General features: G+C 39.3%; 1 protein-coding gene across 6 annotated transcripts in view; it reads left to right on the top strand.

The window, feature by feature from the left end:
- Positions 1-19432, top strand: part of MYO1B (myosin IB) — a 183437-nt gene that overhangs the window by 89945 nt on the left and 74060 nt on the right. For all 6 annotated transcript variants that reach the window (XM_033230805.1, XM_033230811.1, XM_033230810.1 and 3 more), the window contains 3 exons: positions 9391-9495; positions 13844-13890; positions 17747-17810. In XM_033230805.1, coding sequence (XP_033086696.1) covers positions 9391-9495; positions 13844-13890; positions 17747-17810 — 216 coding nt within the window. The remainder of the gene's footprint in view (positions 1-9390; positions 9496-13843; positions 13891-17746; positions 17811-19432) is intronic.

The following is a 19432-nucleotide window of genomic DNA, read 5'->3' as shown; positions in this document are numbered from 1 at the left end:
TTGTAGCCCTGGCTGGAGTGCAATGGCGCGATCTTGGCTCACTACAGCCTCCACCTCCTGGGTTCAAGTGACTCTCCTGCCTCAGCCTCCCAAGCAGCTGGGATTACAGGTGCCCACCACCACGCCCAGCTAATTTTTGTATTTTTAGTAGAGACGGGGTTTCACCACGTTGGCCAGGCTGGTCTCGAGCTCCTGACCTCAGATGATCTGCCCACCTTGGCCTCCCAAAGTGCTGGGATTACAGGCATGAGCTACCGTGCCTGGCCTGTTATCCGTCTTAATGTGGACCCTGGGCTTCTATTAATATAAAGCATGTATTGACTCATACAGGTCTTTAAACCAAGTAAGATATTACAGGATTTTTTTTTTTTTTCCCACAGTAACTTCCATTAGGTCAGATCTGCTCAATCTGGTATTGATGAACAAAATTATTTTAAACTTACATGTAGAATATTGTATTTATTTTTATTAGTTTTGGTCCATTGTTATAACCTCTTGAGAAGCTGACAAATGCTGATTCTTTCCCTTCTCTTAGGATTGCTGTCATTTTGCTGGGTAATGATACTAGCTAACCCACATTCAGCACTTATCACTTGCTGGGTGGTGTGCTTATTTACATGTATGAGATAAGTATTTTTGTTATTTCAATTTTTATGATGGGAAAATAGGAACACAGAAACGTTAAGCAGTTTGTCAAAACTTATACAGTGAATAAGTGGCAGAGCTGGGAGTTTGAATGCAGGTAATGTAGTCATAGAGTCCCTGCTTTTATCCACTGTACTAAGCTGCATCTCTGTACCTTGAACATGGTTCTTTCTGAGTGCCATACTACTTTGCCCGTGTTGGTAAGTCTCCTTCAGCTAGCTTCCCATGACTTCTTAAGGGATGGATTTTATATTGTGTTTCTAGTAGCTAATTTAATGCCTGCCATACAGTAGGCAATCAGTACATATTTGAATAATTGAATGAACACCATGTACTAATCCAAGGAGCCAGCCTCCTGTCTTTATTTAAGTAATTGACAAAAACACTAAATAGACCGGGCCAAAGACTGATGTGTATGAAAATTGCCAAGTCTCATTTAAAATATAAGTCTATCTTACTAAAAATTAGTTGATTTGCTTAGTTCTGGGTATCTGTATCTTTCTCTATTTTTTTCCTTAGGCAGTCTCAACTATTCAATAATGTTAATGTGTTCTACATTTATACTTGTAATTAAAATACCTCTTGGCTGATCTCCCATCTAGTGTATTTAGTACCTGTCTCACATCTCCACTTGGGGTCTAACATGCATCTCAGACTAAGCATATACAAAATGGAACTCTTGATTTCTGTCTTTACCCTCCTGTAACCAACCTTTCTGATCTCAATAAATGAGACCACTAGTCAACCTAGTTATCACACTAGAAATGTTTGTTATCCTTGATTTCTTCATTTCCTGTATTTCCCACATCAAATCCGTTTCTCAATTTTGTCAGTTCTGGCTCTGGAATATATCTCATACCAGGCTCTCTCTTCCTTTTCTTTTTGTCCACATGGAGACTCACAAGCCAACTACCGTTCTCGCTCATGAGGATTATTTGTAGCAATGTCTAATGGTTTTCTCTCCTTTCTCTCTTGATTACCCCTAATTCCATTTTACAGACCCCAGTCTTTGCTTGTTCAGATCTCTCTCTCTCTCTTTCTCTCTCTGTCTCTGAACCTGTGGGAAACTTTACAGGACACGGGCATCTTGAGAAAATGCTTTTACCCCTTCCATGTCGCTAACCAGTTCTTTCAGGTGAAACAGAGTTTAATTCTTAGAAGCAGTACAGCTTTTTGTTTGTCTCCAGGTTGACCAATGAAAATGGTGGCAAGGCAAGTTAGAAACTCTGTTCCTTGCTGAAGGCATTTGTACTGATGCTGTATCTCATGCCCAACCCTCCCCCCGTCCTGTTTGACTCTATTTACAAGCACACATATTCACTTCATATTGCTTCATTTTTATTTTCACTTGGAAGAAGAAAAGAAAATATTCCTAAGCCTCTTTCATTGTTATGTTCTTTAGCTTTTTAGTCAGCCTTCTTTGTGACTAATGATTTTTTTAAGGATATTCTAATTGTATCAATTCGTTCCTAAATGAGTCGTCAGAAGTGGGTTGCGGTCATTGGTTTGATGGGTCTTGGCCAATTCTTCATCTCCTCTGGAACATGTGTTCTGAGAAGACAGCACGTCCACTAATTAGCTATGTCAGTATGTGACATCCGCCTTCTCAGAGAGTTGTTAACACTACTACTTCCTCCTGGAGCCAGATTCCATCTCCTGGTGGGCTCATGTATCTTGCTTACTGAAAAACTGAGTGGAGGTTGCTAGTGCTGTTTCAGAGAATTGGCATCCATTTTTCTTAGGAAAAAAATAAACACTACCCTATTTCTCTGGTAGAACTCTAGTAGTAGAATGGAGTTCATTCTTCTTTTTTGTAGTTTTCTCTTGGTATTTTTCTGCTTGACAATTTGTCCTATTGGTTTCAGTGCCCAAATCACCACGTGAAATCCTCTTCTCCTTGTCATCTTCCCTAGACTTAGTCCTTCTGGGGATCCTGTTGCCCTTTATCATAAGCTGGAAAATGGACAGTGCTTCCCAGGGCTTGTCATCCTTTCCTCTGGTAGGGCCATTGTGTTTCCAGCACATAGAATTAGGTACTGCTTCAGGGAGGAGGCTGGAGAAGGGTACAACAGAGACCCTAGAGCATTGCTTCTCAAATCTGCGGTGAAGCACCAGTTCCAAATCTCATGTTCATCATTACTAGAAAAATGAAATAATAGACAAAATAGAGCATTTAAACCTTAATTTTTTCTTTTAGTTTCAACAGGCAGAACAACCAACCAAATTACTACAGAAACTTTTAAAAGCCTGCTTGCATGTGTAGATCAGTAATAGTTTGTGGATTGACCAACATTGAATCGTGCTGGTCCTTGGACCATACTTTGAGTAACACTGCCTAGAAGTCACTCAAAGCATTTGTGTTGTTTTTGAGCCTCTGTGCTTCTTGGACCCCGTGATGAACTATCGTCTTGGGTGCTTCAGCTGTCTGTTATCACTAAGACACCTGGTGCCAGGAGGCGGATACTGCTCCTGAGAGTGGTTCCTTTTGAAACCCACTTAGCTACATGCTTGGTAGCACCTAGCCCTTGAGTCCTTTTCACTTATAGAGCCCAATAGCTTCTTTACCTCTCAGTCCACTGTAGACGTAACAGTGGTTTGCTGACTTACTCTATTTTCTTTCTTTTTTAAAGCAGTGATACAAAAACTGCTTAATATTTTCTGATGGTTTTAATTGTCTTTAGTCTATCAAATTGAGTAAAGCCAAAAATGTGTGTGTTTAAAGTCTCTGTTTTGTGGAGATTACTTACAGGAAAATAAAATGATAGAAGATAATATATAAATTTCAGTGTATAGTTGTACAAGGAATTTGGAGTGGGGGTTTCATCTCAGTTTTGAGCAGAAGAGGGATGCCAGGCCATTTTGAAATGTCATATCATCTTATGCACTAAAATTGTTTTTGTGTACATGTGTTTATTGAAAATTTTGTTTTAGTAAATAAAGACGACGATTAACATTTATTGAAGGCCTGGAATGTGCTGTGTGCTTGAGATACAATATCTCCTTTCAATAAAAGTCTTTACTTAATAGTTTGTATAGAACCACCATGTAGTATTAGAGGGCTTATTTTATAAGAAGTAATTAACTTAACTGGGTCGTAAACCCTTCTTGGCAGATGATGATGTTATTGGTCTTAAACATTGGAGACACTCTTAAGCTGCAGAGTTATATAACGTGGCCACTTAGGGAGAGGCATGAACTCTTTTGAGTCCTTTGGGGTGCTATTTAATTCATTACTGCTGTGCTAAATAAAAAATTCATCAGACCTCATAAAAGTGCCCAAGTATTTTTAGGCGTTGAACTCAAAATTCACTCCCATGGATACAAACGGTTTGTGGAGAACCTTTTAAGCACTAATGGGGGCAGGGAGGCAGAATATGAGGGAACTATGAAAACTACATTTTTCCAGGGACGTCAGAGTAAATCTCTGGGCCTGAGAAGATGATCCCAACATTAGGAAACATAATTATTTGGTTTCTAATTTTACAGTTACTTCAGTTCCTAGGAACTCTTCAGCCATCGGCTAGAAGAGTTATGAAGCCTGCCTTGCTCATTAAGACCTTTGGTTCTAAAGCCCAAATGACCTTACATATCTGCAGTGGTTCTCCAACTGGACAGTGACAGAGATGCCACTGACTTACTGTAGCCTAAACATTGGCGAGCATTTCACAGTGTTGAAAATGCCCACATTGAAGCAGAATAGATACGTGACGTCAAGGCCAAAATGTAGTGAGCTTTTGTTTTGTTTCTCCCCTGTGTGAGAAAGACCCCTTTCTATCCGTGTGTTTTATATAAATTATCAGACATTTTGTGGCCCTCTTTCAGAAGAGGATGACATACAGGCTTATTTCAGTAAAAACATCACCAGTTGTGACTTCCCTTATAGCAAAGACTACATCTCTCATTTCAGGGCCCATGCATTTAGTACTCTGGAACAGTTCACTGCTGTTAGATCCATTTGGATGTGCAGGAGCTGGGTTATTTTGCAGCACAGCAGACTCTGGACTGCTAAAAGGTGGTTTCTCCAAGCTGCAGAGTGCTTGTTTTGTTGCACACAAACGTGGCCTCATTGATTTAGGCATTTAGGGCTCCGAACCACCAGACCTACAAAAGCTCAATTCCTAGAAAAACTTTGGTGTCTTAACTAGAAGGATGGAGGGGTGAAGAAGTAGATAAATAAATGTGTATGAATAAATGTATGGTGCTCTCTATATGCCATATGACCTGTAGATCAATATGCAACATATGTGATGTTGCCTGTATCTATGAATTTATCCATAGAGACCTGTTACTCCTGAATGAATTTATTAGAAGCTCTGTGAAAAAAGTGCAGAATAAGCCTTGCCTGTTATCATGCCTTTTTTCCCCTGACACAGTGATTGAATCCATGTGGAGCCTGCTCCGTTAACATACATAGGTTTAGGTATCTTAGGCGTGAGATTCCCATCCTTTTGTCATCATCACAATTGTCTTTCCTTGAATTGTTTTCCCTTTCTCATTCACCTTCCACTACTTCACAGTGCTTTCTTTCATTAAAAAGATTATTATGTATGAATGTATCTAATTCTATGTTATGTGATAATTACATGATAATACATATTATTCACAGTACAGTGCAAGGTGTCAGAGAATACAGAATTCCATTAGTTATTCTTACCCTTACAGGACTTTAAAATCCTCACAGATTTAAGCTGTCATCTATACTTCCTTTCCATTGTTTGTAGAAATTAATTCTGATCTAGATACTCTGATCCAGAAGTATTTTGTAACAGACACTTTGTCCATTAGTGAGGAATATGTGTTAAACCCTAAATGTTTTGCCATTTTCTGATGAGAAGAGATTTTGACCCCAAAGACTTCATTTATTTTGTTAGTCCAGTCGTTGATGAATTTTAAGATTCAAGTTACATTCAAACATATATATATATAAAATATATATATGTACGTAAGTTTATATATGTAAAGTATCTATGAGTTAGAGAAAATGATGAACCAAGAATTGATTCTAAACAATGCTGTTATATTTTATCTATTTTAAATGACTATTCTTATATTTAACAGTCAACATAATTCAAAAACCAGACTTTGAAATATGGTGGATGATATTCAATTTTTGATTCTTCTCAGAAATAGTTTTTCATTATAGAGGTTATCATGTAAAGATTTGATTTATATAAGTATATAATATTTGAATACAGATTCAAATTTATTTGAACTTTAGCACCAAAGAGTCGAAAGAAAATGAAGTAGAAAGTCTCATGGGATAACTGTTATTTCTGGTTTCCAGCGTGGTGAAATATTATGAAAACAGTTCCTTAAAGTATGTTGGACCTTGTAATTCATCCTTACTGGTTTATTAATTTCTCTAAAGTAGTGCCTGTGTAATGAACTACTTGAGTTAAAGGTCAAGTATTATGTCAGGAAAAAAAAATAATAAGAATTGCCTCTTTTAAATAGTGTGATTTTTCTGGAGAAAATACTGTTAATACCAGCTTCCAAAAATGACTTATTAAGATGAGCCCAGTAGTACAATTCCTGAAAATGGTTAAGAATCTGAAGATATTTTTAACAACTTGGAAATAATTATTAAACAACTTGAACTTTATCCTCAAACTATATTTAAAAATTTTATTTGAATTGCTTAAATAGGTTTTAAAGTTAATAAAGTGATTCTTAATTTCAGTTTAAATTAATCCATCTTTATATGCCAGGAGATATTATGGGTTTATATATACCTTAACAGCCAAATGATGTAAGCCTGACCCAAATTCCAGGAGATCTGCTCCTGGTGCCATTTTCAAACACATTTGACCCTGAGAGAACTTGATCCCATCTTGTTCTGGCCATTAAAAAGGTCTCTGAGAGGTCAAATCAATTCTAGTAGCCACCAAAAGATTCTCATTCTTGGTTGGCTGATCGCCACCCCCTACCCCACCACCACCACCCTGCTAAAGCAGTTGTCTTCTAAGTTCATCCTGGACCAGAACAGGTTTTCAGAGGACTCGATGTAGCCATGAATCTGAATTTTGAGGTTTTGAGGTTTGGCCACAGTAAGGTCTATAATTACTAGAATAAACAAAAGAGCCTGACCTAAACTTTGTATATTTTTTGTCAGTTTACCTAAAAGAAAACTTTTCATTTAAAATGTGTGATTGTGTATTTGTGTGTGTGCGCGTTAGTATGTTTGTATATTTGCCACTGTCTAAGGCAGTTACTTTGCTGATAAATGTTTTCAGTCTCCTGGTATTACAATGGATAGACAGGTCAGAAATTTATGTCAAGAAAGAAGCATGTACATAATATATGTGAGATTTCAGTTGGGGATGGGGAACAGAGAATGCACCTGAGAAAGCAGAAAGATGAGAAAGCAGGCCTGGAGGGGATTGCTTCCAGGGCCAGACTACAGAGTTGGATGCATGGGTGATTGAAGAGAGCTGCCCCAGGGCTGGAGACTAGATAGCAACGGATGTTAGGAATCTGCTAGCAGGACAGCCTCACCTGAATTGAAAGAGAGCCTAGAAAGTATCCTGAAGTGAGCAGAGAAGAGCTATACCTGGGACTGGAGGGTAGAGGGCAATGTGGTCCCCAGGAGTGAAATGAAATATGGTAGTATATAAAGTCTTTGTCCGTAAGTGATGGCTCAGGACAGCCTGAATGGTTTAATAGGATTATCTATGTATAATGCACACATTTTTTTCTAGTTAAACCATGAGAATAATGGAAAATGTAGTTGAGGAACTTTAAGCGTTGGAGGTTGTGTTATGTGGACAGTGAGTGCCCTGTGAAAGAAGGGTACTGCAAAGATGGAAAGATGGTTGTTTCTCGGTTACAGTCTTTAAAGGGAGACAGCAGAAATCAACCACATGGATGACCAGATAACCTATTTGGATTCCTTTTCATTACCCAGGAAGCAAATTGGAGAGAGTTACCTCCAACCATTGAAGACGTACCTAATGTCCCACCATAGTTCTGTGCTCCATAAGATTGTTTCCTCCCCCCTTGAAAAACTGAAATGTATTTGCCAGTACTCCAGAAACAGACATCTTAGGACTTGAGAGCTTTATGTGACCTGCATAGGTTCTTGGTCTTCAGTGGCTCCTATTGGTTGATGCTTTTAGGTTGTGCAAAAGCCCTAAGGAACACGTTGGGCAATGTGCTTAAAGTGACGTTCCAGTTGTTCATGTATTATTTTCCCAATGGTGGGTGATGGGACCGGAATCCATCTGCAGATCTCTGTGAGACAGTTAAGATTGCCTCATTACACCTGTAGGCAGAGAGACCCTTCCTCCGACTTGGAGGAGGCTCACCTGCCCACTGACAGTGGCAGTAGAGCAAAGACTTGAGACAAAGCAGGATTTGGAGAGACTGGTTTCCTTACCTCAGCCACCCAGACCAGGGAATATGTTTTCTTCTGCCAACATAAAATAGTCAAGCGTTTTCTGGGACCTGGTTATGGAACATTAGAACAACTAATTAGGACAGCTCTATGGAAAACAGATTCCATAGCAAATAAATTAGGGAAACACAGCATTCCAGATCCTTTTCTAGAGTTCAGCAGTGTACACGATCTGAGATGCCTTTTGATAAAGAAAGTGGTTTCACTGCATCTGACTCGCTGTGGCTCCACATCCACTTTGGACCTCATTTTCCTTAAATATCTGTTAACATTCCTTGGAATTCAGTGTTAAAAGAATCAGAAGCTAGTAGGCAGATGCTGACAGAGGGGACACGGACTGATAGGGAAAGGATAAAACCACCAAAGACATGTTTTGTCCACCTCCCCAGTTTGAGCTAAAAAAATTTTAGGTGGTTTTATCCTTTGCCTCATGTGGCCTATTCTTTAGCAGCTTTTGTAATAGGGTTACTAGTGAAGCCTTCTGTTAAGACTACCATGCCTGTAAAAGGCTGTATTTTTTTCTTATTAAATCCTTACATTGGCCGCTTAGTTTTTGAATTTTAAGTTGAAGAATAATGAATTTGGTCTAATTATGAGCAAACCAGTTTTTTGGTTTTTGGTGTTTTTTTTTTTTTGAGACAGAGTCTCACTCTGTCACCAAGGCTGGAACGCGGTGGTACGATCTCGGCTCACTGAAACCTCCACCTCCCAGGTTCAAGCACTCCTTCTGCCTCAGTCTCCCAAATAGCTGGGACTACAGGCGTGCACCACCATGCCCGGCTTATTTTTGTATTTTAGAAGAGACGGGGTTTCACCATATTGGCCAGGCTGGTTTCAAACTCCTGACCTCATGATCCGCCCGCCTCAGCCTCCCAAAGTTGCTGGGATTACAGGTGGGAGCCACTGCACCTGGCCGAGCAAACGACTTGGAACATATGAATTGGAACATGTCTTGGAAGAAGAGCAGTCTTCTAAACTTTAAAAATACGTTTGGTAAAGATACCCAGGTTACCAAGTTATTTTTGGCTTATCAGTATATAATATAGTAATTGCATATAAATGACTGCTTTAAGAAGATAATTCTGATATTTTGTTGGTCATGTTACTAAGCAGTTTTTTAATAGCCCAGTGATAAACTTTAAACACAATTTTTATTATGTCTGAATTAATGACATGTCACTGAATGGAAAGCACAAATATTTTAAAAGGTTTCCAAAACATTATTTACCTCTCTAGGAATAAAGACATTTAAAAATGCCATTAATGGGTCTTCTCCTCCACATTTCCTCCTCCCCAAAAAGATTTTTTAAATTTCTGTGTTATTGATTAATATGGCTTATTTTCATCCACAGAGGCCAGCAAGCTTGTCATGTCCTATGTGGCAGCTGTTTGTGGAAAAGGAGCAGAAGTTAATCAAGTTAAAGAACAGCTTTTACAGTCCAACCCTGTCCTGGAAGGTAGGATGTGTTATGTACATGCAGTCAGTGTGACTCGAACAGTAGATTCAGTTATACGGGTGCTTTGAGTACCTGGTCTGCTGGGAGGTGTTCTGGGAGGGAAGAGGAAGGACGAAGAGATTCAGGCCAAGACCTGCGGAGCAAATAAGCCGTGTTCTAGAACCTCTTGGCCTAAGTGTTTAGCAGAATAGTTTACTAATGTAAAATGAGCTTCCTCACTTAACAATCACTTCCCCACCCAATTTTTATTTGAATTACTTAGATTTTGATTAAAAATAATCAACCAATTATTTGCATGTGATGGTGCAGTGCTCTTTTAGTATTCAGGATAACACCTGTGGCTGATTATTTTTGTTGTTAGAGAAATGAGGGCTCACCCAGAGAAACACTTAAGGACCCATTTTTTCTAGGGCCGTAGAAAGCCTAAACCTGACTGGAGAGTGCACAAATTCTCTAGTTACTTCTCTGTCTTAGTCAGCTTGGGCTGCCATAACAAAGTGCACAGACAGGGTGGCTTAAACAACAGAAACTTATTTTCTCAAACCTCTAGAGGCTAGAAGTTCAAGATCAAGTTGCTGTCCAGGAAGGTTTTATTCTGAGGCCCCTTTTCTTGGACTGTATGTGACTGCCATCTTGCTGTAGGCTCACGTGACCTTTTCATTGTGCTTGAGTCGGGAGAGACGAGAGCAAGCTCTCTCGAATCTCTTCTCCTAAGACCACCAGTTCCATCCTGAGGGCCTCACCCGTCAGGACCACATCTCACCTTGATTCCTTCCCACAAGCCCCCCGTCCCAGTGCTAGCTTTTTGAGGGTTAGGGCTTCAGCATGTGAATTTTGCCGGGAGATAAGCATTCAGCCCATAACATCATCAGAAAACAAAACCAGAAACGAGTTTCCTTAATGCCAGGGAGAATGGCAAACAACATCAGTATGAACTACCTTGGCGTTAGAAACAGTACATCAAAGTCTTTCCTATTGATGGCAAGCCATTAAACTTGCTTTATGGCTGGGCACAGTGGCTCATATCTGTAATCCCAGCTCTTTGGGAGGCCAAGGTGGGTGGATCACTTGAGGCCAGGAGTTCGAGACTAGCCTTGCCAACATGATGAAACCCCTTCTCTACTAAAAATACAAAAATTAGCCAGGCGTGGTGGCACATGCCTGTAATCCCAGCTCTTTGGGAAGTTGAAATGTGAGAATCGCTTGAGCCTGGGAGGCGGAGGTTGCAGTGAGCCGAGATCACGCCACTGCAGTCCAGCCGGGGCAACAGAGGAAGACTCTTGTCTCAAAGAAAGAAAGAAAAAAAACAAGCAAACTTGTTTTATATTGTAAACAACAAAGGGAGACTGTCTCAAAAAAAAATGCTTTATCTTGTAAGCATGTCTTTACTGTCACTTCACATATTTGTTGTGGTGGAGTAAGATTTCTCAGCCTCAGCACTGTTGGACTGCTGTTACATGCTGTTGCATGTTGCTGTGGGAGGATGTCCTGTGTATTGTAGGATGGCCTGTCCTGTGCACCTCTGACCTCTGTTAGCTGCCAGTTGCACCCCTGCCCCTAGTTGTTACAGTTGAAAGTATCTCCAGACATTGTCAGATGTCCCCTGGGGAGTCAGAACCACCCCGATTAGAATCTCTAGCCTAGATAAGTAGTTTGGTGGGATCTTTTGGTCCAAGTCATGGAAGGAAAGTCATGGAAGGATGAGATTCAACATGGATTAAAGCAGAAGTGCTTTTTCCCAGTGTGAAGGGTTAAAACCCTGCCCTGTTGTGGTTTGTACTCAGGCTCAGCCTCTCCTGCCCTTTCAGAGAGGCTCCCGAACACTGAGTATTCACTGTGACCCCAAGACACACTTCCCATGCTTCAGTTTCACCATTACAAGGACACACCATGCATCTGTATTCCCAGTTAGTAGCATAAGAGAGAAATAAGGCAAATCATCTATTATGCTGTTTTTGATCTTTCCTCCATTTCAGTATCTTAATCAATAACAAAGCTATTATGGAAAACTGTATCTCTCAACTTTATTGTTCCAATATTTGACTTTTTGTTTATTGTCTTTTGCTTTTAAGTTAGGGTGCTATACATTTGCTGTATTTCTGTATATGCTTATTTTAAGAATGCTGTGATGTAAAGGAGAAATGCTGAGGAATGCTGTAGCCTGCATCTGTGACCAGAATCTGGCTCTTTATTCAGTGGTATTTGGAACTAGGCTCTAGTGCAGGAAATGGAAGAAATGTCTACTGTGGGCATGCATTATCTTTTATGGGAATGCTTTACTTTTTAGCTGGAGCTGCTACTGTAAATGAACATTTAGAACAATGAACTTAAAAAAAGCCAATTGAGGAATGTGTCTCAAGTGTTCTATAATGGAACACTTGCTTTTTATTCTGTGGCTCACAATAAAAGACTTTAGTGTTTAGGGTTGTGTTTAGTAATGTGCAACTCAGATTTGTTTGATGAAAAGATGGTTTATGACTTGCAAATAACACCCTGAATAAAGTTTCTTTGAAGCAATTCCTTCACTTGCCCCTGACCTTCAAGCCACAATAAACTGCCCTTTATGCATCAACATCTCTAGTCGGACTTGGGGCTGTGCAAGTTAGCTAACTTGGCAGCCCTGCATGTTCACACCCACCACAAAAGACTAGCTTGTGAAAACACAAGAAATGTCATAGTCTTCATGATAACTAGGTCAATACACACCATTATCAAGGTTACATTCATGAAAGCCTTTTAACTGCTGGTGGACATGGGATAAGCACGGGAACCTCTCCAGCAAGCATCCTTTTTTGAATATTTTTAGTGTACAGATTTCTTCACTCTGTATAGCATCTCAGCTCATCTTCTGTTGAAGACAGAATTTGCTGCCCGGGACCTACCAAACCATACTCAGCCCAAGCAGCATCTCTAAGGCAAAGAACTTTGCCTGTGTTGACTTTGTAAATGTTGTCTTAACCGAGCTTGAGCAACTATTTTTTTAAGAATCAAAAACACAAAAAAGCCACCCCATATAAAAGACAATGCATCAGGTGTGGCTGCTGAATTACCAAAGTTAACATACGTAAACATACACCCTCTCTCCTTGATCAGGTGACTGCTTTCAAAAGTCGGTCCAGATTTTAGCCCATAGGTCTCATTTGAACACTCAGTAGTCTAATATGCTCCCTGTTTAATTTGAAGAAGTTATGGAGACCTCCAGAGATTTGATGCGTAGTCTCTGACCCCAAAAGTTTATTTCTGTTCACCACATTATCATGCTAGCTGCCGTGTGGGCCCTGGATCCCAGTAATAGACTGGGCGGGTGGGAGGCTTGGTAGAAATGGAGGATCTCATGCCCCTTCCCAGACCCATTGAACCTGAGTCTGCACTTTAGCCTCATGTCATTAGTTTGCACATTAAGGTTTGAAATGGTAAAGATGGGCAGGGCGGGGCTTCCAGAGCATCAAACAGGGATCTCCTCTACTTATACGACTTAACGTTTAGGCTGCTTAATCTTCTACTACCATGGCCCAGGTTAATTTGCTCCTATCTTGTGCACAGGCTTGGTGAAACAATCCTTTCACTCTATGACTCTGTGCTGTTCCCTGTGTTAAACAGGAGCTCTGTGCCTGGGGCAGCATCAACCTGGGGTTCTTAAATGCCTTCATTTAAAAGGGAGTCTTGTGAGGGATTTGTCTCCAGGAAACAGCTAAGATTGGAACATTTGTTATTTTGCATTATGGGCCAAATTGTTTCTCTTCGTTGTTTGGAAAGTTTCACCTAGGTCTGATATACATAAACTGATGAAAGCACTTTTAGCCTGTTAGAAATGACTATTGTTTCCAAATATTTTACTCTTACTGTATTCCAGAGCTATATAATTAATAATATTTAAATAGCTTTATTTTAAAATTAAACAATTTAAAGGTTCACATGCCTTTCCCTGTGATCTGGAAACTTCAAGTTCCATAAAGCCTTTGATAATGATAAGTAATCTCTGAAATAACCTTATTCAGTGATGATAATCCTAGAAGAGCATGAAGCCTTGCTTCCTGGTCACTCAATTGACTACTCTAAAAGTGTTAAAAGGTGTTGAATTAGATAAGATTAAGTTTACAGTAATACTTGAATTCCATGAATCATAGGAATGATTTTTTTTTTTTCTATGAACTTGTAAGACATGGAAGCTTTAGCAACTTACTAAGACTTCTGTTAAGTATATTTCTGTGGAAGTTTTGGACAGAAATATCATTGCTACAAGTTGTATTTTCCAGAAATCATAGATTTCAAATGCTGTATTTGCTTTATCTTTCTGCTTGAGATTATTATTATTTTTTTAACCATACATCTGTTTCTTTCCTTCTAGCTTTTGGAAATGCCAAAACTGTAAGGAATGACAACTCCTCTAGATTTGTAAGTATTTGTATAAGCATAAGTGTTAACACTAATATTTAGCTCATGTATGTTTAAACAACCAGTAGATGTTTAATATTTCTTAATACACACATTTTTAAAATAAGAGGAACATCATCTCTATTGAGACTCAAAGTTCTATAAGGACTCTTGGTTTCTGGAATTTTCCTTTTGAATTCTTTTTGGAGTAACAAGCTATTTTTATCATGTTTTCTTGACGTCTTCTATCATAAAATCCCATAAGCAATTTAAATGAGGCTATTTAGAGTAACACTTTCTTATCTGAGTGTAGTATTTAGAAATCAAGAATCAGAAATTAAGAGAAAGATAAACTGGGTCTCAAGTTTAGGGTTAGGGTGCACCGTAGCCCTTGTCCCTTATTTAGTGGGTCCAGAAAGGATGGGATGTATTTTAAAATTAATAGAGGTGAAGTCCACAGGCTTGGCAACAAATGCAAGCGTGTGGGGTGAGTGTGGGGCTGTAGAGTAGAACTGAATAATAAAAACCAAATCTGGTGTTTTGAGCTAGATTGAGTTGGAAAATGCTACTTCTCCCGACAGGGTCCATCTTCCCAGCCTCATCCCCCACTACTCCCTGGCCTGTGCCTTGCATGTTGACGCAGTGGGCTCCTCCAGCCAGGCCATGCTCTTTGGTGCCTCTGCCCTTTACAGAGACACAGCTGCCTGAATGCAGCTGCAGGAAATGTTGAGTCTGATGGTGGTGTTTTGAAATTGATGTATACATTTTTATAATAAAAAATCATTTGTTTTATGAACCGTCTTCTCACATACATTACTGATTGCCATCAGGGACAATTTTGATGATCTTTTATGCCTCCTTACTTGAGACGCTTCCTGACCTTTCTCCACCTTCTTCTTTTAGATCCCATTTAGCTCTTCCTTAAGGTTATTTTGTGCTTAAGGCAGGACAGTGACCTCAGGTGGAGATAGTTTTGATGGTTTAGAAAATGGCAGGCTAAATAAGGTTCCTAATTCCAAGGCTGTGAATTTTTTCCGTCACATTGGCCCCTTAAGTTGTTATAACTGATTTGATCCATGCCTTTTCCTGTTGTGGTAACATGGCTAATCTCATTACATAAATAGAATTAGAAGTGAAGTGTGGGTGATAGAAGTAATTCTAATGATCAAGCTCCTTTATGTGATACAGATTTTATTTTTGCTGTTTGCAAATTATATGCACACACAGCATTTAATATTTGCAAATACATTTAGTCTATAGACCATAAAAATGTAGAAACCCATATTACTTAAAAGGCTGTTACTTCTTAGTGATATTTGAAATCTAGTGAAAGGCTTGGCAGGTGATTTGGTTTATTAAGTAACTTCAGAGAAATCCTATTATAACATGGGTATTAGGATATGAGATTAATACCTGATTATAGGCTAAATCATTTCATGCCCAGTTTTTAGCAGTTGCTCTGCTTTGTGGTCTGTGACTTGACTAGTAATATACCCATGTTTTAATTTTATAGCAGGATTCTGCTGTATTTAAAGTTACTACTGTACATAACAGTGGTTTATGTACTTGTGCTCCGGGGAAATTGCAATTTCTTTGACTTGTAAACCAGTCTTTGTTGGTCTGGTTAACCTGGAATGAAATCCTTGACCTCTTCACAGAGTAGTCTGATAGACCCTGCTGTGTTCTAGTGTAGCTCACATTTTGAACCAGTGTTCCCATGGAGATGCTTCGCAGGGTCCCCTCCCCACCACAGCAGCTGTAGTTTGACATACTAAGCTATGAGTTATTTCTGAGTGGACTAGTGACATGATCAGAACCCAGCTTTTGGCGAGTAATCAGGAAGTGGCTTAGTGGGAAGAATGTCATTACACTATCAACCGAATTCTCAGGGCTGGCCACTAGTTGGTTTATCCCTGGTTGGCATCCTTTTCCATTCTCTCCAGTGTTTATTCTACTCTCCTCAAACCTCCTATTTTTTTACTCTCAGCTCTTGATGTTATGCCTACTTTACAGAAATCACCATCGTCATCATACAGGCCTTCGAACTGAGTTAATCCTGCTTCCTGGTGCCTGACCTATCCATATGTCTATGTACGCTTCTTTTACCTAGGGTCTAGATTCTGTCGCCTCCTGTGGCCAGGGACCACCTTCTATCAAAAGGATCCCCTCTTACATGGTCAACCTCTGACTCCTTTGACAGAGTAACCATTCTTCCCCTCCTTTGTAGCTGCTTCGCCTCCTTGGTCTCCCACCTTCTTGGACGTCCTCCCTGTCCACTCAGTGACCTGGGCCACAGGACTGAATTTTTTTTTTTTATCCTCTCTCGTCTCCTGCATCCAACCTGGGCCTGTTACTGTGACTCTCCAGGTAGCTCTCAATTCTGTTTACTTTTTCTCTTTGACTACTTCTACTTAAAGCCACCAACATTTCTCCACTAATCACTGTAGCCACCTCCTGTCAGCTACATGCACTCTTGCTTCTTTCCTGTTCATTCCATGCTAGCCAGGGAAATCTTGTAAATAAGCAGGTTTGATCATGGCATCCTTGTTTAGGAGCCTTTAAGGACAGGGCTTTTTTGTGATGAGAATATCTCAAAGTAACCATGTGCTCCAACTTCCCTCTCCAGCCTTGTTTCCCACTCATCCTCATGGTTGCCAATTCTTAATGCCTACTCCTTCCTGGTCTCCCACCTCCTTGCCCGCCTCACTTCTGCTGATACTTTGCAATTAAGGTGGGGCAGATTTCCTACACTCCCTTTGTTCCTGCTTCTTTGGCATAGCACCAGGACCCACTGTAGGACATGTCCTCCTAGACTGGAGTGTCCGGTTGACCTGTCTCAATTCCCCCACTAGACAGTAAGCTCCTTGAAGGCAGGAGCCATGCCATGCTTTCGCTTGTGCCTACTTCAGCTTTAAAGAAGTGGTTAACAGACATATCCTTATGAATAAATGCAGACCTAAAAGGTTAGATGACCCATGATGATGAAAAAAGAGAAGGTGCAGGAGCATGCATAAGCTGATACAAAGGCACAAATTACATTGTTGACTGGGTTCCATGTGATTGTATTTGTTCTCCCTTACCCTCATTTGAAAATTAATGAGTTAAAGTAATTCTTAGGACATGAAACAAAACTAAAGACTTTACTTATTAGAACCACACACACTTTTCCAAACAAGAAACACCTGTCACAGTTACTCTGTTATACTTGTTACTCTTTAGGCAATTATGGACCAGTTCTTTAACAATCAGAATATTAAACTTCGTGTGTGTGTCTGTGTGTTTAAGATACTGTCTATAAAGTGTAAAATGAACCTGTGTTATATATTGCTATTATAATCTGGGTGAAAAGCCAAAAAAAGGAATAATGATCAGTGTGATTCTGACCTGTTCATAACACATAATCTTGTATTTGATTTGCATAGTTGTAAAAACAGATCTCTGAATGTTTCAATTCATTTACTGATATGTTTCAAGTTCCTAGCAATGGCTTAAAACATTCTGCGAATAAAAAAAGACTATCTTCCCAACCAGTCTGTATACACAGACAACTTATTTTTCTTCTGTTTTTATTTTTGAATTGAGTACATATCCTCCAGTAGTTTGAAAGGTAATCTGAAATGGAAAAGTCACATGGTGGCTGAGAAGATTTGTTCCTAAATTAGCAGTGGGTTATATTAGCTTTGAACTAATAGGGTATTTAGTATGAATTATTTATGGAGGCATGTTGTTTTGCATCTTGGTTATATAAACTGTGTCTTTCTTAGTTACATTTAAACAAATGTAGAAAAATATGGGCTTAGTCTGCTATTCTCTAAGAAGTACACTGAGTGAATATTTTGAGATGAACTAGAAAATTCACAAAATCTTTCTTTGGCAGGGCAAATATATGGATATTGAATTTGACTTTAAAGGCGATCCGCTAGGAGGAGTAATAAGTAACTGTGAGTATTTTTCTTGAGTCCTTGTAAAGAAGTTCAGAATACTAAAACATGTATTTATAGTAGAATAGTTTAGATACTTGTGTCTTTGAGGCATAAGAATATGTTTCCTTGCTTTATTTTTAAACTTTAAGCTTTGCATTTCAGATTGTTTTATAATATAATGTAATTTATAAATCTTTTAAAAGATCACTTAACATCTTTACCTTGGGAATACTTTTTAGGAGTTTGCTAAATAAATATTTGCCTTACTGTTTTTTATATTCTATAGGTCTTTTTAAAATCCTATAGGTCTTTAAGGGAATCCTGTATGATAAAAGATCCTCTAAGTGTTATTTTCTTTAACAAAACGTTTATGATAAAAAGGCAAAATATAAATAATTGGTTTTAAATTAATAACTTTTGGAGTAATATTTATTCAATAAAAGGAGTAGACCTGTACTTCAGTCTTTGAGAAATGTTGCTTCTCTTCCAGTGTATTTAAGTGATTGGAATGTGATACACTTGTTAGGTAAAACAGATTTTTTAACTTTCTTTAGACATGATTTTTGACTGTGGAAGTGAAATATTCTATGTGAAAGGTAAAAAAAAAAAACAACAACAACAAAAAAAAACACAGTCAGATGAGGTCTGCTCATACTAGCCTAGGTGCAGAGTTTTCTAAAGTGGGTATATGAGCGCCACTCGGGGTTTTCAGTGTCTCTTATAAAAATGACAGTGCTGTCAGTGCTTGGGAGCTGTGGCGCCCACGGCACAACCCTGATGTCCCTGCTCCTCTTGACTGATGGTTGATTAGTTTGGAAAATGTAAGGTGATGACTCAGGGCTTTGTGCACCCCAGCCACAGTCTGGTTGTCCTCTTGAGTCCTCTGGGTTTTTGGAGGACCATAGAACTGAATCTCTTCCTACCCCTGCCTGCCTCACCATCCCATGGTGCTATTGGGATTGTTAGAATGAAAAAATTTATGTTTAGACCTAAAAAAAGAAAAAAAAGAAAAAAAAAGAGTTGACTGAAGTATCCAAAGTGTGCACATTTATTTTTCTTATAACAGTGGCATTTTGTCTTCAAAGAAAATGTTGTGCTGAACCCCAAAGATGGTACTGGTAAAATGAGACCTGATCTGGTTGAAGAGGAGATGGGTAGCCCAGAATCCTGGCACTCTCAGATGCCACTGAGATCTTCCTGACTAGCCCTAGCAGAAGAATGCCCTTTGAAAATTATTATTTAGTTAATTTGGTCAAACTATGCAGCTGATTTAAAAAAAAAATTTAAATCATGATTCAGAGAGTAACCATCTAGGGATAGAGCTTTCTCACCTTTAAAATGATAGGATTGAATTGGATGAATTCCATGGTTCTTCCCATTTCCAGCATTCTGTAGTTCTTAAATAATTTAATTTCTGGCTGGGCGCAAATGGCTCATGCCTGTAATCCCAGCACTTTGGGAGGCTGAGGCGGGGGGATCACCTGACCTCATCAGTTTGAGACGAGCCTGGTCAACATGTGAAACCCCGTCTCTACCAAAAATACAAAAAATTAGCCAGATGTGATGGCGCATGCCTGTGGTCCCAGCACAGGAAGTTGAGGTAGGAAAATCACTTGAGCCTGGGAGCCGGAAGTTACAGT

This window comes from Trachypithecus francoisi, unplaced genomic scaffold (genome assembly GCF_009764315.1).
Source record: "Trachypithecus francoisi isolate TF-2019V2 unplaced genomic scaffold, Tfra_2.0 Lachesis_group13, whole genome shotgun sequence".
Classification (NCBI taxonomy): domain Eukaryota; kingdom Metazoa; phylum Chordata; class Mammalia; order Primates; family Cercopithecidae; genus Trachypithecus; species Trachypithecus francoisi.
Note: the sequence above shows the minus strand (reverse complement) of the source record. Positions and strands in the feature narration are given on the sequence as shown.